We start from the raw sequence: 23,395 nt of genomic DNA on the forward strand, positions 1-23,395 counted from the left end.
TATCACGGTGGTCTGTGTACAACCACTTTTGCTCCCGACTGTACAGCTTAGGCAAGCGAATTCGCAATATTTGCTTGCCGATGCGAGATGCAGGGTTGCCAGAGTGCCAGGATACTTTTTGCAAAAGCTCGCTGACATCTTCAACAGAACTAGAAACCCGAAGCACAAACCGCATTAGGCTTAAGGGCAGGCCTCCTTTGGTGCAATACTGTCCTCCGTTGGCTGCCGCTTTTCTTTTTTGTCCCTTCATTCCTTCCCAACCCTCCTCCTCTCTCTCTCGCCCCCCTTTCTGTCGTGTCCGGAGGGCAATCCGACAGAAGACGAGCGACGTTGCGTATTGATTTTCCCGCCTCTGCAACCAGGAGGTGACTATATCGATCTCTAATTGGCTACAGGGAGGAAGTCACTCATTCAAGATCTTCCGTTCTGCGCAGCCGCGGTTCCGCTCGACGGGGCGTTTCTATTGGGAGCCAGGAACGGGCGCACGAAGTGCTACAAAGTCTTCTTCTCCCTCCCCTCAACCTCCCCCCCTTCAGCAGCCTCTTTCCCTATCCATTCAGTTGAACCGAACATGTTTATCCTCTCTTGAACTGAGGACCCCTCCCCTCCTTTCCCCTGCCCCGTTTCTCCACTTTTGAGAGTCAGTTTAGCTCGCCTCGCTTAACACAGGAAGGATTCACTGTACACCCTGTAAAGTCGACTAACTGGAAAACATCAAGTTGGAAAATCGGTTCGGAAAAGGGGAGGGCGAAAAGGGGGGGGGGGGGAAAGCAACTATACGCGTGTAACGTGGAAGAAAAGATGCCCAGTCAATCGTGTCCCGAAGTTAGGCTTATTTTACATTTCAGAGAGGACTGAGCTCGTATGATAGAAACGTTACAAATTGCCCCCCTTTCCCCCCTCAACTTGAAAAGAGAAGACGAGATACAGAGAGAAAGAGAGAGAAAAATCTGCCTACGAGTAGGAAAAATGGACCCAGGCAGCTTTGGATTGAATTTCGGGCTCGGGAAAGATCCAGAAAAAAGCTGATTAAAACATCAAACGAAATAGCTTTGAGTAAGTACCCTGCGTTGACAGCGTGTTCCTTTGAAGTTAAAAAAATCTCCTAACAAAAACAGCCCCGGAGTCGCTGTGAGCAGATTTCTTTAGCTTTGCGAGACGTTCGATCCTCGATACAGAAAATTTGCATCTGTCACTGGTGCAGGTCTTCTACTGAAGGAATAAAGAAAAAGCTACTTTTGAACATGAGTGGATTATTTAATACAAGAACGTTCAATATAGCAACAGAAGGAATTCTGATACACTGTAATATGAAAAATTTAGAGACAATATTCCCATCGCCTGCGTTGTTCAATGGCATATTTCAATGGCACACACTGAAGCACACACTGTACTCGGATACACGAAATTTATTTATTTATTTATTTATTAAACACTACAGGCAAATGCCCAGTTACAGTGTTTTGAGGTTAACTGAGTTCAGTTTACATACATATTGACAAAAAGTAATTAAGAATTGGAAAGAGAAAACAACAAAGACAAGGAGAAAAGAACTACGTATAAGACGGAACAGAATAATCATTACATAACAACAATATATAATACAAGGGTGGTATATCATAAAGTATACAACATATTTGGTTACAATGCTATTATATACAGGGTTCACATAATAAGTTTGCTTTTAGGTCTAAATAGATCAATGTCAGGGGTATTATTGGAGACTATATTGTACAACGCGCACATCCTCCTCATGAGATCAGTTTCAGCCATCCTGGTTCTACCGCGTGAAATTTGGAAGAGGTCATTTCTGGGTCTTAATTTTGAGTATGGAACATAAAAGTTTATTTTTGCGAGAAGTGCGGAGGAGTCTATTTTTCCATTTGCAAGTTTCGAAAGGAGGGTTAACTGGTGCATCTGTCTTCTTTTTTCAAGGGACGGGACACTCAGCATGTTGCGTAAGATGTCACCCGAAGTGAATTTTGGATAAATGCCATCTAATTTATATACTAAATACCTTAAGAATTTATTTTGGAGTTTCTCTATTTTTTTCGATTTCTTTTAAATAACGGGTCCCAAACGACTGAGGCATATTCAAGTTTTGATCTGACAAATGTATAGTAAAGTAGCAAAAAGGTTTCTTTTTCTTAAACTGGCTACCCATTCTCATCACAAATCCTAGGTTCCTGTGCGCTTCACTGAGGATGCGCGCAGTGTGTGTCTGGAAATTTAAAACTTTGTCAAATGTGACTCCAAGATCAGTTACAGTATTCTCTCTTAGGATTTCTACGTCGGAAATGTTATATGAGTATTGGATGGGATGTTTGTTACGTGTGAATGACACTACTTTGCATTTCTTGAGATTGAGATTAACCTTGTTGTTCTTGCACCAATCAAGTACTTCGTTAAGCTCGTCTTGTAATTTCGTGCAGTCGTGATCACTTTTAATTTGTTTGAAAATTTTGACATCTTCAGCAAAGAATAATTTTTCGGAGTTTTTTAGTGAGTCTGGTAAATCGTTAATGAAAATCAAGTACAGCAGGGGGCCTAGGTTCGAACCTTGGGGGACACCGGAGCTGGCTACGTAATAGGAGGATCTTAGTCCTTGGTGCATGACATATTGTCGTCTGTTCTGTAAATATGAAGCAAGTAGTTTTATAAGTTGCGGGGAGAGGCAGATGTAAGCTAGTTTCTGAATTAAAGTATCGTGGTGTACCGTGTCGAAGGCCTTTGAAAAGTCCGTGTATATTACATCGACTTGTCCTTTATCGTCAATAGTTGACGCAACGTAGTTTGTTAATTCGACGAGATTAGTCACAGTTGAACGGTTTTGTACAAATCCATGCTGGTGTGGAGAAAGGATAGGTTTGACATGCGAGTAAATATGATTAGGCATTCGGCAAAATTTGCGATGATGCCATACTCATAACTGGCTTTGTTCAGAGTTTTACAATGTATGTACTCGTTTTTCAGTTCGCGTAATACAAAAAATGCATCAACGGTTTCCTTTTTTTGGAGGGAGAGTTAACGAGTGCGCTAAGATCCTTACATTTAAATATGAGGGACCATGGACGCCCGGTAGGGGGCAAGGGAAGGCCATGCCCTCTCTGGAAATTGAACTTCAACCTTAAATTATATATGTCACACATATAATTTCATTTCAGCCATAGTAATTTATGTTAACTTTTAAAAGAGGGTTCCAGGAACGTGATAACTTCAAGCTGAAGGAGTATTTTTGAGAGGGAGAAAAATTTGCGAAAATTGCCTCGCTTGCCCCCCCCCCCCCTTGAAAAAAATACCGCGGACGTCCATGTTTGGACCTTAAAGCAATTTTTCCTCTCTCTGAGGAAATGGTGAAACAAAAGTCCTCACGAGGTACTGTTCTTGCCAAATATCGGAGGGAAGGGGAGCTTTTGCTTGTCGCGGACAGCGGCATCCAATTAGTATGCAACGGAGCTTCGGTCCGTATACAGCTCTCATCTCCCACTAGGGAAGATGTTTCAACTCTAAAAGTATCCATACAGGTAACATTGCACGGTGAACATTGACACAGTATCGTGGGCGGGAATCAGATATTCTTGATCGTCGCCCCCCCCACCCCCACCTCCCATTTTGTGCTTCCAACGCACTTCTGCTCAAGACGCCGAATTTCTTTGCTACCGGTATACAAAAAAACCTAAAATGTGTCAATTGACACAAATTTGTATAATTTTTTGATTCCAATAGACATAAACACTTTTGGTGCATCAAATACATAAAATATCAAAAGTCCGTTTCGAGTTGATGAGTAGATTGGATTCCGGAATTTATTATTTTTCTTCTTTTTTTTAACTTTATGTGTTCAGTCAATTTTAAACCGAACCATTGTGTTCCTCCACCAGGAGGGGGAAGCCGGGTCCCCTTGAATAATTGGCGACGACGTTACCACTATGCCATCTGGGAAACCCGCAATTCTTTCACACGACATTACATGAGTCTGTGAATGGTTTACCGTTTCCATACACGGGGCACATTCATTTTTCTTCTTTCATCACCACTGCTTTCCTCTTCTTTAACTCCTTTCCAGAGATATGAAAGTTATTGAAAGTATAACTCGTTACCGTCGCGTTTACATTACTTCCCCAAAAGTAATCTTTAGTAACGCACAACTTTTGAAATTGTAGATCTCTATATGTCAGACAAGGAAGTGATGGTGTTCAGATCTCTTACTTTTTTTCCATATTTGTCTAGTCGCTCTAGATTTTTATTGAGGTCCGTGTGGGTTTCTATGCATGAAGTGGACATATCCTTACCTCTCTATATTGTAAATCTATGAATTTGTTATTTTAGTATTTGTTCACTGTTAACTGATGAGCTGGTGATCTTGTTTACTTAAGGCATCCGTTAAGATTTATTACTTTTGTGCCTCAATTTTCATACTGTATAGTAGTAATGAAATGACATATTTCTGTTGAGAGTATTGATGATTCGTTTGGTAGGTTAAAACCGTTTTACCATTCCCAATGTGGGGATATAAATATAATAATATAATTATATTAATATTCGACTGTGTCAACCTCCGTAACGGAGTAGTTAACACAGCGAGCTACGACTCCAGGGGTTCCGGGTTCGATTCCCGACATGGGTTTTTTGTAACTATCCCTTCATCAATTTCCTCGTGCCATCACTCATCCTCATCTTCGCGATTAGCCAAAAGTAAAATAAACCAAATCAATCAATCAATATTCGATTGTGGCTTTTGGTCTACCTTGTAGAAAGTATAGTACAGCATGGGATTTAGAAATGAGATCTTTCAAGAATTTACATGGAATTTCAATAATTTTAGAATTTGACCTCTCTTCTGCACGCACATCACACACACGTACAAGGAACACACAGTTTGACACCACACACACACACACTGGGAGAGAGGAGAGAGAGAGAGAGATTCCATGTGACTTTGGATAGTCAGATATTATAGCTACAGCACGATCGCCTCATTAAGGTACACCGAACAGAGTGAAGCTTCTGCAAACAGCGAGTTGGAAACTGTTGGCCTCTTCACCCAAATCTCCTTCCGCCGTCGCCGTCACCACAGCACGAAGTTGAGCTTCGATCTCGGCTGGCGAATTCCCCCGACCTCTTCTCTCCCTCCCTGCCCGAAAAAGTTGGAAGTTGACGCGAAAAGCGGTGTTGACCAAAGTCTCCAATCACGCAAGTCAAATAGAGCATCTAATGGATCCGCCGCAGCGTGTTTACCAAGACTTCTTGTCTTCCTCCCCCGACGACCAACAAAGTCCTCCGAAATTTCCTCGTCGATTCCTCTGGGTTCCCTTCAAACACGGCCTCTTCGTAAATATTCATCAGCCTAACCAACTTCCTTGCAGCATGACGTCCCCGTTCGCCAAAAAATAAGAGCTTTTTAGGGATTACAGAAGCTACTCGCGCAGTCCAATAATTTAAATCCCATGTCAGCCTATACGGACCGAGACAAGAGAGGTCTGTACAGTGGGATCCATAAGTATTACCAAGCAAATTGTCCATCACCACTTTTACTCCCTTTGTTTCATGCAATGAGAGCTTTAGGAACTGACACAAAACACCAAACAATCCGCTTACAACCTCTGAACCAGTATAAGAAAAATGCAGATAAAAACCAACGGAAACAGTCATGGACAATTTGTCAAGCAAAACTTATGGATCCCACTCTACACCTTTGCGTTTGTCCTTTCATTTATTGCTCTCATCATCCATCGCGATTAAACTGACAAGGTAGAAAAATAGCGCCAAACAGTAATAATACAAATACAGAAATATCGCAAATTCTCTCTCTTTTTTCCCCAATTCGGTTACATTACGTAGTTTATGGAATACCAGCTTCAAGAATTGAAACAAAACAACAAAGAAGGAGTTAACAATCTTTGTGTTCGATACCCGGTAGAGGCACAAGTGGTTCGGATTCTACTTTAAACTGTAGGTCCAGTCCCGATTAGCCTTACTGTGCATAAAGTGGACTTAAAACACCAACTCAACAACAACAATCTTTGTGCCATGTAGCGTTGCTAATATTACATTCCGTTAAAACACGTACTATATACGAAAATTGAATGAAAATACCAATTGAGAATTTGATTGGTAACATTTACCTATTTCCCCACAAACGGCAACCACGGGGAGAAATAATAGAACCAAAAACGGGGATGTGAGTATTCAAAAAGGGCAATTTTCTTCCCTTATCTAACTTCATTCTATCACGCACACAAAAAATGACTCTACTTGAGATTATAAATGCAGTGTGGCCAGACAGTGCGACCCAAATGTCGGCTTCATGTTTGGGGGAAATCTTACAATAACAAAACACTCAACTTTAATTTGAAGCATAATAAATATGACGTAGTGGAATTACGTAACCTTCCACACTTCTGGATGGCTATTACATACTCCATGTTGAAATTCCCAACAGATGTTGCTGGAATGAATGCAAAATATCTGCTAATTTTGAGAAAGCGGGCTGAGGTAATTTTTTCTTCCCCCTCAGCAATACCGCGAGGACAGGTAATTACCGCAGGTAACCCTCAGGGCTCAGATGCTATTCAGCCACGGATGTAATTAAGGTAACACGTATAAAAGAGCCGAATAAAAATGTAATTAAGGAAATATAAACACAACGGAACATTAAGTTTTCCAGATGTCCTTGTAGGATGAGGAAAGAGAAAAAATTGGAACCCGGAAAGCGATTTTATGGCAGTGTGGGATTTGGATTCATTCGATGGACAGAGAGAATTAAGATCTGGCAGAGGTAAATGATTTAAATGTTATTTCTTCTTCAATTAAAGCCGAAACAGTGGCTGAGTGCATTGGCTATTTTTGTTATAGTGTATTCTTGAAGGGCAATGAACGAATAATTATGCTCATTACCACTTTTTGATTTTAAAATTGTCATTTTATGAAGTACAATTTGCATGTTGAATTTCATATGTTGTACAACTGCAATTATCACCTTAAAACTTAGGCATCACCATAAATTTTTCTAGAGAATGTCAATCCGTTGACATAAAATTGAATAGTGTAATTAATAATAATCAATTAACAATTCTTATTATTATAAAGTAAAAATAATAAACTAATATTTTGCCAATTTATTATTATTATTATTATACTCGTACTCAATCTAGATGAATGTTAACTCGTTGAAGAAAAACTGAAAGTTATGGAAGTCATGAAGTTTACATTATGTGAACTCTTGCGTGAAGAACTATTTTTTGTAATTTTGAAAACTAATGGAATATTCTCTGGATTAAGTGGTGGAATATGTAAATATGAGGTACTGGTTTGGTATCTGCATTTTACAGTCAATATTTAGATCTAACACGGTTTTTACTTTGATTATTCTTTTAATTAACTAGATTTTTTCTGTAATAAAATAGTTTATTTACCTAGTAAATTGAGCGGCTATGGCGTAAAACTCGATACATTCTATTCAAACTTGATATAACATTACTTGCTGCATAGTCTCCTGTTGTTCATACATTATTTATTTATTTATTGAGAATATTTCAGATACAGCACAGATGGCCATTTTACACTGAAATTGTGAACAATGAGCAATGAAAAAACCAAAGAATAAAAATAATACAAAATGATACAAACATGAACAAATATTAATAAAGAATAAGTAAAAGATTTGATATTTTTTACAAGTATTTCTTCTGATAGAAGACCGAAAGGCAACAAAGTCAGTTCAGTAGCGGTAATTGGCAAAGAAAAATTTTTTTTTTTTTACTTAGAGGCAACTTTATGTTACCTTTATAACATTTGTATTTTATTTTTCCCCTAAGTTTTTCTCTACCCATATTTCTGTCACTATAAACTTTTTTTAAAAATTGTTCTTTCACATTTGTATTATTTTTTGACTACTCTTACTATAATGAGTATGTTTACAATGGAGGTACATGTGAAATCTTTTATTTCTATTTAGTTTCAATCATTGTTTCTATCTGTATATGCATTATTATATTATGTATTCTTATACATTTATGTATCTTCTTATGTAGCTCATGACAAGGGTTAGCGGTAGAGCAGCCAACGGCTGAATCCCGCCCGCCAAATAATGGAATTATTATTATTATTATTATTATTATTATTATTATTAGTAGTAGTAGTAGTAGTAGTAGTAGTAGTAGTAGTAGTAGCCACAATGCAATGGCCGAACTTTCACTTGCCTTTTTTTCGGTTTCATGCTTTTGTGGGTAATCAAGTTTTACTCCCGAACCGCTCAATTATTACATAGAAAATAGTAAGTATTTTTCTTTTTTTTTGATTTGAAATTAACAATGCCATCAGGTTTGCCAAGGGAAAGTCAACTGACCCGTTCGACACCCTTCCCAATCCCTTCGGACAACCATGTCATAAAAGACTGGACGCACAGGCAAATGAAATCTTACCACCACCGCTTGGTTTCATATCATTATTGTCGCTGTCTGTCAGTAAGGGATTCAGCGTGTGTTTCAATGATTCAGTAACAACGCTAAATTCATCCACGTCAAAGAAATCAGCCAATCATAGATGAGTATCTCACAAATCACTGGATGTAAATTACAATCGGTATACAATCACAAGGCACTCACCGTCTTTATTCATGCAGGCTTCGAAGCACTTCTTCAGTCTGCAGGCCCTACACTGGTTGCGGTGTGTCTTGTCAATGGGGCAGCGGCCCTTTAGGTCTCCCTGGGCTTTGCAAGTGTACACCCTGTTCCTGTGGATGCTTCTCTTGAAGAAACCAGAGCAGCCTGTAATTGGAGAAGCCGTGAGTATATTGACGATTTTAGCGGATGGGCGGTCAGCGCCTATTAGTGTTTCTAAATTGCACACATATTCTAAAAACAGCAAATACGAATAGAATAATATTAAAGTTGAGCCGATACCGAACACTATGTATCGGTATCGGTTCAATTTTATTTACCAATACCAGCCGACGATTTGATTGTTCGCAGGTTACACAAAACTGCCGCGTGACACTTTCTCGGAGTCTGATTATCCTGAAGTTATGCAAAATTCGAAGTTTCCATTTTTTGTACCAATATCACGTGAAACTGTATTTTCTGATTACATCACAGTATTTTTTTTTATATTCTGATGTAATTTTTTAATATTTTAAAGCAAAACTGTGGTAAATTAATGCTTATAATTGGAGAGGAACCTACTCACCAGCTAATATTAATCAATATTTTGAACAACTTCGTTAAAATTTTCAAATTTCGGTATTGGTTTTGGTGAGAATCGATGAGAGTGTAGATATCGGTATGAGTATCGGTTGAAAGTGGTATCGGCTCAGCCCTAAATCATATATAAGCTGATATGAAACCTATAGCTTTCCCCGAACCAGTAATACCGATAGAATATAAAAGTGTTACGTTTAGGCCGTTCGCCGGCTTAAACTGCTTGGCTGCAAGAGGATGTATGTATGAAGAATGGAATAAATTACGCTCATTGCTCCTTACCAATATTTAATAGAATCGCACAAGTGGGGGGGGGGGGAGAGATCATGCACGAGCCAGCAAGATATCTAAACACTGACAATGATAAAAATCCAAAGTGTCACCACTGTACCTGATTTCCTTCGCGGTTCCTCGGCTGAGTCACGACGTGGCGCTCTATCGGTCCATTGAAGGTGTCCTCAGTGGGTTCGCCCAAACCTTTTAAATGGACCGACTTAACACTGTCACTCGCAACACACTTCGCGCTTCGCTCCCTCGATCAAGACTCCTCCGGCGACCTCTCGTCACCCGGGGACTGCTGGCGTTTTTGATTACACAGCATTTTATTTCCGGCTCGTGACAAAAGGGTAACTCGAAAATATTTTATTAATTATAGAATCACCAGTTCTTAACGGTGTTCTGGTCGTTAAATTTTGATTAGATTTTTTTCTCTGCAAAATCAAGGAACGTGGCAGAGGTTTTTTATTATTATTTACGTAACGTCTGAATTTTGGAGCGAGTCATGACTCCCGAATCCTCCAAAGACCAAGCGAGCCACTGATGTAATCTCAACCGCAGCTCCTATCGCAAACCCACTTGTTCAGGCTCCACGCTGTTGGTAGGCTCGCTATAGCCTGCTGGACATCTTCCGATTTACACGTATTTTAAGTACTGTAAATTACAGAGAAAAATTATGAAACAATTACATGCCCTTCTTTAGTTCAGGTGACCCGAGAACCGATGTCACCGCCACCGAAATCAAGCTACAACTTGATAAAGATTTCTAATTTCAGAATAGATGCATGTGTTACCTTACTTTCAGAACACACCAGATCAGTTGAAGATCTTACCGTCACAACTGTAGATGCCGTAGTGTTTTCCAGAACTTCTGTCGCCGCAGACTTTGCAGGGAATATCCAGGAGACGATCTCCTGCAATGACAAGAGTAGAATAGAAGTTATTTCAAGTATGGACCTTCACACCTGTACTTTGCAAGAAAAATAGTGAAATTTTCTATAACCCTTCCTTCTCTTTGCCCTCTTCTCCTCTTCGTTAACTATACGAGTTCACAATTACTATTTTTTATTTCATTTCCGATGCACATTTACTATTATTATTTGTACTAAATTAATAGCTCAATCACTTCAACGTCTTCGTCCTCTCTGTCTAGCCAGATCGGAAGTCGAGGACCACCGAAGGTAGGAATAAAGAGCTAGAGCGGGGGACATGGAAAAAGGGAGGAAGGAAAGAGAAAAATTAGAGAAGGAAATTAATAAAAAGAGAGACAAAGAAAGAAAGAGAGAGAGAGAAAAGAAAAGAAGGAAATGGGAGAAAGGAAACAGAAAAATTGAAAGAAAAGGCAGAGAAAGAAATATAAAATAAAAGAGAAAAAGATATATAGAATCTTAACATCCGTTATCTAGGGCCCGGGACTTTATGTCCTATAAAACTGTAAAATATGTATGTAATTATGTCATATAAATTGGAAAATATGTTCAAAAATTACAAATATGTCAGAAAAATGCAGAAATATTCCCAGTAAAGCCAAAAATATGCACAACAGTACTCTCGAATTTCTCCCATACCCGATAGAGTATGTAGAGTAGGGGCTTTAATGTACCGAATGTTATTTTTACTTTTGACTGATTTTTGTGAAAAGCGAAAAAGGCAAACAAATGAGAACGAAACTTCTTTACTTCCCGTGCAACAATGACAGAGAACATTTTTCCTCAATAATGTTTGCATGGCTATCAATTGTCGGCGGGATATAAAAGTGGGGTATTATTGTTCTGTACTAAGAAAAGACGGCATCTTTCTTCCTACTTAATTTCCAGATCCTGCCATCGACAATATGAAATATCCGTTGTGCTAACGCTACGAAGAAAAAAAATATGAAATAACCGATTATGTGAGAGAGAATTACGAAATTATACAGAAATATGTCTTATTACAACAAAATTGAAGAAATATGTTGTAAAAACGCTAAATTGGTGAAATATGTCAAAATATGCTTTGACAAGTTTGTCTATTTCGACTGATTTTCATCAGATATGTAAATATCTCACCCCAATATTAGATCCGAAGCCAAATGAAAAATACATAACATTAAGTCCCGGGCCCTAGATCACCAAACACTAAATATAATTTAATTATAGCTCTTGAAGGAACTGCAGTAAGTTGAAGTTTAAAAGAATTTAGCGTGAGGGATAAAGTTCGCATTCCGTAATTATTCCTGTTGCTCATGTGCAGTAGCATGACCAGGTAACCCGTATCGGAGATAGGCTATACGTACGTCCGCAAGAATCGGTTACGGATTCTATGGTTTTAGCAGTCGGTGCATATTTGACCAGTTTCCATGCATTAAACTTTTTTCACCTAGGTAATCAGTACCAACAAAGTGATATTACCTCCCCCCTCCTTCCCAGGGGTACTCAGCTGCGTATGTATACTAGAGAATGCTTTTTTTGTGTTTCCAACTTCCGATGAGTTGACATCCCTGGCAACAAAGCTAATAGCCAGCCCCCCTTCCCTCCTAGGGCGACGCGACAAAACATGCACCGGAGCAAAGCTCAGGTGGACGTGGTCACATACTCGGAGCGCGCAAGGGGGAGGGTGGCGTAGGTAAGAAGTTCCTCTGGCTTGTAGATCTGCGGCCGATCCCCGTCAACCGTCAAAAGCTTAACCCTGTTCCCATTTCGCCTACAAGGCAGCCCCCAGGGCGCTCCCCAATCGATATCCACCAACCAATTAACTTCCTCCACGTCGCTCCCCCGTGGGGGACAGGGGGCAGGCCCCATTACCCGACACGCCCCCTGCAGCTCCGCCCGCCAGCACGTGTACAAGGAAAATCTTTTTCCGGACTGCTTTGCAGAGGTTTGTGTCCGATCATTAACACAGTTGTTAGACTACAGAGGGAATGCTCACGTTTGGTTGTCCCCCCGTTCCTGTTCAAGCTCTCCCCTCCTTTCTCCCCATAGCCTGACAGATCCAACACACACTCGGGCGACAGCCCTTAACAGGGACATATAGACAAAATGAGGCTATGGGAGACCAGCGATGGCGCCAGAACGAAATGAGCGGAAACTAGAGAGAGAGGGGAAGTGGCGCCAACTTATATGGACCGTGGGGCCCGTGCCCACCCAATAATTTGTTGTGTTATTATTATATATTTGTTGTAGTGATTCGTGATGGACTGCTTATTGAAATCAGTAAATTACTTTTTTTTAAAATTAATTTTGTATTCATTAATACCATGTTCGTGATATTTGGCAGAGAGGATTTATGAGATTTTTTGGTGAACTAGTTATAACTCAAGTGTTCGAGCCCACCCAATGTTTGGAGGGGAGAACATTTTTGGAAAGGGGCTGTTAATAGTTGTTGTTTTTTTAAATTAGAAAATATTAACGTAGTTTTGTTTCGATGACAAGTAACAAGATATAAATAACATTTATTAAAATCATCATATGCAATTTAGTGCATATTCAACCTTTTATAATGCATTGCAGCTACAACGTTAACTTCTTGCGTTAATTCGGTTTCTTAAATATTTTGCCCCACTCTGCACTTCCAGTTTCTTCTGGAATTCTTTATCATTTGGCAGCTGCTTTTCCCTATGTCTTCCCGTTTAGTTTCTTAATATTTCTCTTCTATCTTTTCCTCCAACCTATCGTTCTTTTTAACGTAGTAACTGCCAGAAGTTAAAAGAATTAATTAGATATACATTAAATATATATATATATATATATATATATATATATATATATATATATATATATCAATTGACTCGATCTAGCCACTACTCGCCTATAAAGGTCAAACTATTTATAATTGATAATGAGCACCATTCTTGTATTATGGCGTATTAAACACACTAAAAATTTCTAGAAACGTAAAGATGAAATCCGGTTGACTAAAAGACCTAATACGTACACGCCTACTGCAGTGTAGTTTCTCAATCAACCCCCTCAATTTCTCTATTAATTATCAAAATGAATAAATACTTACCTATTACTTAAACCATAATAAGAACTAGTAAAACTTGATCTGATTCATGATCTGCAAGATTTAAGCTGTAGGTCCAGTGCCGATTAGCCTTTCTGTGCATAAAGTGGACTTAAAATTCTAAAGCACTTTCTGTTATCATTTGTATAATTAATTACTCAAGGAAGATGGCGGAGTGGTTAGCACGTTGCGTTAGCCAAAAGTGGCACAAAAAGCGAAGTAAAATAAAGCAAGTAAATCAATCATTACTCATAGAAGCGGAAATCTTCTTCCCATGGGGTAGTGTACTCAACTTGTGTAATTTCGAAAGAACGTTTTCTAATTCCATTTCTAGATTGGTTATTTTTCGTTGCTTTTCGTTAATCGCGGCGGTGAGGATGAATAATGAACTGAAGAAATGGTGATGGGACAAGCATAGTACACCCAACCTGACCAGAGTTACAGAGACTCGGGCATCTGGTTTCATAGCGCATTACGCTTGCATGTCGGAAGCGGAATTTTGTAACAACTGTAAAAGTGGGCTGAAAGAAAGTAGCATCGCTGGGTGCATAAAAAGTTACGTTCGGCTCACGCATAAAAATACATATAATTAGCCAATAACTGTGCGAAATCGGTGATATCCAGTGCCATCAAATATTTAGTTCTGCACTCACAAACAAGATTATTTTTTAAGAAATTATACTATAAACGTATGTAAAATTTGTTATCCAGCGTCATCATTCTTGAAGTTTACAACCGCTTGGAAAACAGACAGGGACCTCCCCGAAGGGTAGTGGGTAATACGATCGCCTCGAAATAAAAGGTGCCAGGTTCGATTCTGGTATAAACTATATATGAGATGCCCAGCTGAGGATTGATTGGAGTTAAATTCTCATATTACAGATCCATCGACGCATTTGAAACCTTAGTATGGAAGTGCCAGGGTGAAAGAAAGAGGAAGGGAAGTCTGTAGGTTCGATGTTTCAATTATCTTGGCGCAAGTTCGCACAGCTCAAGACTTATGTCGGCGTCTATGTTACATTATGAAAACTGAAATAACAAACATCCATTTCTAGTAAAACTCTACTCTCAAAACCAACATGGTTATTATAATAATATTGCGTAATGATTATTTTTTGTTACACGCACGCACGCACGCACACACACACACCACACACACAGACACACGTGCGCTTGCGGTATCCCAGTAAACCACCAATATTATTTATAAAAGGGGAGTGGTGTTTACGGAGGGCGCTCAGGTATCAACCTTTCTTCCACATAGTATCCCGTGGACTACATTGCTGCAGATTAATGAGGCTCCGGCATGTGGACCCACAGCCAGTGTAATCCTATGACGGGTTCTGTTTTGTCTTGTCAATGTTACTTCGTGATTGTTCTTTCATCTTATCATCATTCGTCCTCAACGCCGCGATTAAAGCCAGTTTTTGAGAACTAGATATTATCGTAGGAATAAAAGGGGAGGATAACAATGAAGCAAAGCAGTAAATGTATCCACAATTTCCAAGTTCTTCCCTACACTATGCTTAAATTCACATTTCATCTTCTACTTCTTATTATTCTATCCTTGAATAAAGCATTTTCCTATAATAAATTTCATCTAGCTACTATTTATCATATTCGTTGCGATTAACCGAATGTAAATAAAGTGACGCAAAATATAAGAAAAATACAATAACATATCAAAATAATCAAGTCAACACTTGTACCATCAAGTGCATACGTGTATTTTCATCGTGTTGGGTGCCTATTTACCTGCCGTTTTAAAAGTTTTTAGCGTCTATATATCTACACCCCTGCTCATTACTCTAAGGAACAGCAGCACTACGTGCTTTGTGTACTGAAATATGAGATACTCGGAAAGCAGTTTCATCTTGATGTCAGAGAAACCCTCCCGCGGTTGTAAACACAAGACGGCGGAAAAGAGCGCGGTGGACCTTCTGGCTTCTGGCCCTGAATGCCGACGGTAGAGAGAATGGGATGTATCCAATTCTCTTTGGCCGATGGTCTGTCCGTTTCTTTTCATCCTTCCTCAATTTGGTCACACCCTAACAACAAGTGTGCGGGGCGGTACACCCTCAAATTTGTCTCTGTCAACTTGAACACAATAGAATCACGAATGTACTCTTTCCAGAAATTGTTTATGACGGGAAATCGGTAGAAACTTTGTTTCACAAATAAAATAAATATGCCGCTGTTCGGTGTCGGTCTGTCAGAGAATTTGGACTGGTAACCTAAGAAAGAAAAAAAGTGGAAAATGCAAACCCCCATTCACCGCCCCCGTGACGGAGTGGTTAGCACATCGCGCTACGACGCCAGGAGTCCCGGGTTCGAATTCCGGTCTGAGCATGGGTGTTTGTTGAGTGTCCATTCATCAATTTCATCATATCACCACTCATCCTGATCTTCGAAATTAGCCAAAAGTGGCAGAAAAGCGAAGTAAAATCAATCAAATCAATCAATCAAGCGCCGATGGCGCAGTGGTAGCGTCGTCGCTTGTAATTAAGGGTTCCCGGTTTCAGATCTTAGCGGAGCCACACAGTGGTTCGGATCTCACTTTAAACTGCAGGTCCAGTCACGATTAACCTTCCTGTGCATAAATTGGGCTTAAATCGCCAACTCAATCAAGCAAACCCCCATTAAAATTAGCCACGAGTATTATTTTTGCTTAGTACAATTTTAACCCCCATATAGCGTATTATCCACTTTTACAATTCTACCCTCCCCCGGCCAGAAAAACATCGTGCGTACGATGATGTGTGGCGTGAGTGTGTATATGAGAGTTGATTTTAATTTAACAACGTCTGTCTGTCTCTCATTCTCTCTATCTCACTCTCACATACATAATGTTGGTTGTTGTTAAATTTCTTAATGATTTTATCGATAAATTTCTGACATTTGCCCCCCCCATCAAACTGATCAATCTAGCTACGTCCCTGGCCTCCGGGCTGGCTTGCTTGATTAGTTATAACGACTAGGTCAATTTCTAATTGCAACTGGCTTTCCTCGACGGGATTCTGTGGAACAGCCAATCAGAGCGAAGTAAGGCCACGTGAAGCTAATCTGTGAGTTTGCCAAAGGAAAGTATTTTGTCTGCGGTTTCCGAGTGTTTTTCTTGTTCGCTTCTCGATAATGTGCATTCGTGTTCAGTTCATTAATATTTAGGTATTTATGCAAAGCGATGAAATTTGTACGTGACAAATATGATTAGCAGATAATTAAAATCCTTATTATTACAAATGTATTAAATGTTTGACATATTTAGTTGAACAATTTATTTTTATTTTTTATGAATGAATTCTGCGAATCTCACGTATGAATATGCATACCCGAGTTCATTAAAAAGCTTGTTCAGTACGCATTGATTACCATCTTTTCTTTCGAGCCAATTTCTAGTCCACACTTTTCTTTTTTAATTGTTAATAACAGCAGAACGTTCTTCAAATCGCTCGTTCATCTTTTTAGATTGTCTGCTCTGCGCAATTGTCACAATTGTCTTATAGGAACGAAAGTATACCGACAAGTACGGTAACAAGTATTGTGTGAGGCGAAAACTAGCAGCTGGGTAGCCAGTTCAGCGCCAACTAGGACATTCATACTGGAAATCCAGCTTCCGTGTCATTCTGTCTTTAATTAAAAAACTACTACGGCAAAAAATGGAGATTGGAATATCTTGCTCCTCCGGCTACACACATCATTGGGGGGGGGGGCTTCTACGTACAGTACAAGACAACATGTGTTCCGAAATTTACTTTGAATGTTTAAACTAAGTCGTTATCCAGTATTCATGAACAATAAACACCCGCTGTTAAGGTGAAGAGTGACGGTTTCGCACCAGATGTGCATTTACGTATTTCAATATCCTTGGAATTGACACTACTTCTAAAAATACCCAATGAACAAGAGAGTATGAATTTCTCTCCATGTTGCAAGTGGAAGAGTTTTTTTTAATGTTGATCAATAAGCTAGACACGATGTTTGAAAAATATCATGAATAAGTATGCGCAGAATCCCATGCATTCCTTATGGAGAAAAGAAAATCAAATCTTTAACCTGTCCTCTTTCCGTTCATATGTTTTTCTGTGCCATCTGAAGTTTGATGTTCCCAAGAGAACAAGCAAAATAATACTCCCATAAAGGTAATGCTAAATTTTATCCTCCTCCTACGACCACCCAGCCCACAGACCTCTCTTTCTCCAGCTCGCCACGGGGAAATGTGTGTGTGGCGGAAGAGCAGTTTAGGGTTCTCGCGTCTGGCTGGACACAAACTGTTCCTCCTGCATTACATGTTTGGGTCACACGCAATCACTCTGCACCGAGTCAAACGCTCACTTGGCGGTCGCATCTCAAGGTCACGAGTACAGTCCATTTCGTTGAGGGGTGTAGTGTTTCTGCTTATAGACGTAGGTTTTGTCCATGTAAATTTTCACAGGGAACCTAAGAATTAAAAAAGTTATTAAAGTGGGTTTCGTAGCGAGAGAATCGACCTGAACAATAAACTACAGGCGACGATGTGTGTGTGTGTGTGGGGTCGTGAGCGGGTTTTGTGTTGGTATATCCTATGTATGTATTGTTGTCTCAGCTGCGATTTGGCAGCAGCCATTTATTTGACGCATTTACTGTTCATGTTTCATTACAAAATCAAACCAAAATTTAGGCTGCTTTTATTTATAAGCGTTATATTGATAATTTTCAGTGACACCAGCCACTTCTGGCGACTGTTTCATCTCAATATTTATTTATTTATTTATTTTAAGGGCCATGTGTACTGCGTATATGTGCCATGTTTACTTTCACAGCATCGAGTTTGTTATAACTTCCGCTGTTCAGCACAGTTATTTTTTTTACTACAAAATTGAAATTGTTGCATTTTTTTCCTGTACCTACCCGTATAGGCAGATGGAACTTCAACTTTTAATGCACAGAAGTTGCGCATTGCAGCAATTTTGCATAGTTGTTTTGCTCTTTTTTAGCGCTTTTTTAATTGATTTTATATACAGGGTGGCTCAATAAGTCACTTAACCCCTCAGTACAAGGCCACTGCGGCATGGAATTTGAAATTGGCGATGACCAATCGTTATCTGGCCAAGGGGGAACCACATTGACGCCACCCACACGGTCGGCGGCCATCTTGATGTCCGCCATCTTGAATTCAACTTCAGAATTTTAAATGGGAAGGGGATCGTGCGACACATCAAAATGGGCTAGAATTTCACGAGAAATGCAATGGTGAAGGTTTTTTCGACCTATCTTTAACCAGTAAAAAGTTATGACTGAATTCTTGTACCAATTTGCTCCTTTTCGAGGTGTTAGAAAAATGCCTTAAAATTTGTTTAGCGCATCGGTAATGTATCGAGATCAAAGTGACGTCTAGGGAGAGAAGTTCGCATGCCATTGCACATTATTTTAATCGGATACATCCATGAAGAGCTGTGCATTATGAATGGTTGTCGCGAACAATTTACAGTGTGACGCTTCCATTGAATTAAAAGTCCTTCACAGTGACAAGGCTAATGTTTATGTTCATAAGGAAGTTCATAAACAGAATATTCGATGATTTTTATCTGATAACCCATTTTCGACAGATCAAAGCTGAATGGTTAGTGTTGGTAAGTTAATGGTGTGGCGTGCTGTGTGGAACACGATTGGTTAGTCAATTTTCCATCAACGGAACCTTAAATGCTTAGGGCTACTTGGATTTGTTAAATAAACAGGTTTTTTCATCCTTGCTTATGGGAGAAGGTACTTTTTACAGAGTTTTTTCAATAGGGAGGAACACCAGAACACTTATGGGAACGTTATGAACCAGTTTTGTCCAAAGTTTGTGACAGTCAGATTTACCGTCATCATTATTATTATCATTATTATTCATGTATGTAGCGGTAAAGAGACGTGTTGATTCAAAGCGTTGAGAGTTTAAGTTGTAAGAATACATATTTGATTTTTGCCAAGCCGACGGGAGGAACAAGACGTTCACGTGTGTTAAGGGTGAGCACCTGAAGGGTCACGCTATGCGTCTAAAGCTTAGGAAATTCGACCGTAATGACAAACATTTAAATATCTCGGTTTCCAACGGTCAGATTCATGTGAAACTTATACCAGCGCAGCGGCATGTGAGCAAGGACGGATGTGTGGAGTTTCGTCACGATCAAGCGACAATTACGGACGCCAGATCAAATCGGTTCTAATTGATCAGTTTGTGGACAGCGATTGCAATTGAGCTATGGGCGACAGCCAGGCGGAAGCTTAATCCGCACAAGTAAACTTCGGACACGGTCCGTCCTAGTTTGGAGACAATAGAGCGTGGTGGAATAACCTCTCCGGAAGCGTCACTCCAACGTGCGCCTAGCGTCCTTTTTCAAAATCCAAATAAAACGAAGGACATGGTTTTTCGATACACAGTCTTACCGCGATCCTTGTAGCGAGAACAGCTCCGTGCTACCTCTCCATATACAGTTTTGCCGCGATTCTTGGAACGAGAGCACCTTCGTGCTACCTTTCGTGTACAGTGGACTTTGTTGTGTTGTGCGAACACCAGTGTGTGTGATAGGCAGTAAGTCTACACGAGTGCGCCTACCTCAACCGCTGGGGGAAGTTGAAGCGAAACCGTGTTTCCGTGATTACCTTACGCCATTTATAATTTTTGAGAAACGAGGAACACCGGAAACTATGGCGGGCTAGAGGAAGAAAAGAGATGGGGGCGTTACGTCGATTCGCCCGATGTCAGAAGAAACTACGCCGATGATGCCTATCCGCCGCCATGGAGAGAGAGAGAACGTCGAACGCCGCCCTATTGATACGCCGACGACGCCTACCATCCGCCACGTTGACGCCCCGACGACGCCGACGACGCCTACCAGCCGCGACAGAGAGACGTAGAGAGAGATGTTGACGCCCCGACGATGCCTACGACGCCTACCAGCCGCGACAGAGAGATGTAGAGAGAGATGTCGACGCCCCGACGATGCTTACGACGACCGCTCAGATGCGACGTCCGAACCGCGCCATACCACGGAGATCCACCGATCCCGAGAGGAAGAGGAGCCGGGGAACTAGGTGTTTGAATCCTTTTCGCATCTTCATCGTCGCGACCAAAGAAACCTTTCGCGTGGATACTATGTGTTTTCAATCGCCCATAAAGACGCCAGGATGCACCCCGGAAGCTGAGAGATGGTAAAGTATTCATCTGTGTGAACCTTAACACGTGACGGCACGATTGATTTAGAGAACGCCCTTGAAATTCGTCGACATTTTGAAAACGCCCACTCAACTCGAACTTCATACCAAACTCCCGTCGCGCTTGTCATTTGTAATCTATTCGTCTCAGGTCAATTTTTCTTATTCCTTGTGATATTTTTTTATGATCTTAAATTCATTGTTGTTTGTGCTCCTTTGTATTTGTTTAAAGTGCGTACTATTAGAGTAAAGCGCCGCCCGCTTAATTGCATAAACTACTTGAGGTTTGTTCATTTTTATGTGTCAGTGCTGTGTCGCTGTTAGCTATGTCAGGTCGCATATGTGATTATTTGTTAAAGTATTTGCCTGGTAATGTGAATTGCTCGTCGCGGCGAAGTGTTTAAGTCCCGCCTGCTAGAGAGTATAGGTTTGCGTCACTCAACGGAGGTTACTTGTTATGTTTGGAACCACGTGAGGTCTTGTAAAAGGAAAACGTCCGCCCACGTGAATGTAATTGCCGTTGAGACGCCTTTGTTTATACTGGTCAAGTAATGTATGGTCACCGCGCCGACTAGTTTCTTTTTTAAAAAACAAAAGGTGAACTTAAGTAAGGGCTGGCTAGGATTTAAGTAGCACTGGAGAAAAATCACAAATGACCTGATTAGACAAAAAGTAAGATAAAATTAATTGAGAATGCAATAATTAGGGCTTGTCGTCATAAAACCTGTACATGTCATGTATAATTTCTTGTGTCGATGACCCCATGAGGATTGAATCTGAGAGAGAATGTGAGAGTGCAAGTGTGGGGACCTGTAATAATTCCATTTTTGTTGGTTATGAATAGAATATACTTTTTATTTTCATGTTAATTTTGGGCTATATCATTTTCGTATGCATGTCGCTACCCGTGATTTTCAGGTATGCAGCTAGCCGCTTCCCGGCTACAGGTAAAGAGGTGGTAATTTGAAAGTACATATGTCTTTGCTTTTATTCGATATGGCATATTACTATGCACTGTTGGTCACCGGTTCCTACACACGAACTTAACCTGGACCGTAACGCTATTTCGCTTGTCCGAGGGAGATTTTGCCGCCTCTATCTAGGTAGTGGTAGCATTTGTTTTCCCGGGCAAGGGAGGGCGTAACATACAAGTTAGTTATCAGATAAAAATCATCGAATATTCTGTTTATGAACTTCCTTATGAACATAAACATTAGCCTTGTCACTGTGAAGGACTTTTAATTCAATGGAAGCGTCACACTGTAAATTGTTCGCGACAACCATTCATAATGCACAGCTCTTCATGGATGTATCCGATTAAAATAATGTGCAATGGCATCGAACGTCTCTCCCTAGATGTCACTTTGATCTCGATGCATTACCGAAGCGCTAAACAAATTTTAAGGCATTTTTCTAACACCTCGAAAAGGAGCAAATTGGTACAAGAATTCAGTCATAACTTTTTACTGGTTAAAGATAGGTCGAAAAATTCTTCACCATTGCATTTCTCGTGAAATTCTAGCCCATTTTAATATGTCGCACGACCCCCTTCCCATTTAAAATTCTGAAGTTGAATTCAAGATGGCGGACATCAAGATGGCCGCCGACCGTGTGGGTGGCGTCAATGTGGTTCCCCCTTGGCCTGATAACGATTGGTCATCACCATTTCCATGTTGCGCGCTGCAGTGGCCTTGTACTGGGGGTGTTAAGTGACTTATTGAGCCACCCTGTATAATGCAACATCACGTCTGGACTTTTAGAAAGAGAGAGATCGCGAGAAAGTCAAATGCTAAACTTTTTTCGCTCAGTATTTCTATTTATAATTGATAACTTATATAGGCTACAGTGTGAACTTTTAACCGATAGGGACCAGTATATAAAATTTAGCGATACCGATAACTTATAAAGTGAATCCATTCAATTTTAAAACGGCTGCAAGTGTTCGTCAAGAACCGTATTGATCTATTCACATCCTTAATAAGTGTAAACAGTTAACTATTTAGTTTTCCAATAGGAAAAACAGAAAGGAGAAGAAATTGCACTTCTGAAGTCACAAAAACAACAAAGTGGTGGAAATTGTACGCTCATAATGATTATAGTAAATCGGTTGAGAAAAATTAAATGCAAAATACCGGTAAACAGAAATACCGATATCGATAAAATTCCGATTAATTTGGTTCTGTGGTTATTGTATGTATAGTATATTTGTATTTATTTACATGTGTAATTTTATTTTATTTTCCCCTTGTCATCTTGTGCTGCTTTTGTTTGTTATTGTTGTTTCTGCTGCTGTTACAGTTTCAGTATGAAAAGGTCTTTCAGTTTTGTATTTGTATCTTTAAGTAAATAAATAAATATTTAACCAGGGGCAGCTCAAGGGTCGAGTGCCCGGGGTGCCGTCCTCGGGACGTTATCCTTGAGTAGCGCCTAAACCTTATTTCTGATTATATAACCGTTGATATTTGTTTTGAAAAGATTTGTGTAGACAAGGATTATTTGGAGTTACTGCTGCACAACTGTAATAAGTAGAGTATATTACAAAATCATGTAGCACTTTAAACTAAGAGATGATTGTCACTTTGATATCATTATGTAGGTGTTTAAAAAATACATACGTACAAAAATATATTCTTTAACAGTAACGTATTTTAAAAAATAAGGGTATTACTTTCCGTTATTAAAACCGTAAATATGTAACACTGTCATGTTCTTTTTTACTGAGGAAGATAGCAGAAGAACCAGTGTAAAATGTTTGGGGGGGG

General features: G+C 39.9%; 1 protein-coding gene across 1 annotated transcript in view; it reads right to left on the reverse strand.

The window, feature by feature from the left end:
• The window catches only part of dsf (nuclear receptor dissatisfaction), a gene marked incomplete at its 5' end in the record, with an annotated part of 64,195 nt that extends 53,801 nt beyond the window's left edge, over positions 1-10,394 (reverse strand). Inside the window, 2 exons of the mRNA XM_083124745.1 lie at positions 8,607-8,768; positions 10,307-10,394. Of these exons, the coding sequence (XP_082980871.1) occupies positions 8,607-8,768; positions 10,307-10,394 (250 nt within the window). The remainder of the gene's footprint in view (positions 1-8,606; positions 8,769-10,306) is intronic.
• Positions 10,395-23,395: the final 13,001 nt, after the last annotated feature.

Source organism: Lepisma saccharinum, chromosome 6 (assembly GCF_977018435.1).
Source record: "Lepisma saccharinum chromosome 6, izLepSacc3.1, whole genome shotgun sequence".
NCBI classification, from domain to species: Eukaryota; Metazoa; Arthropoda; class Insecta; order Zygentoma; family Lepismatidae; genus Lepisma; species Lepisma saccharinum.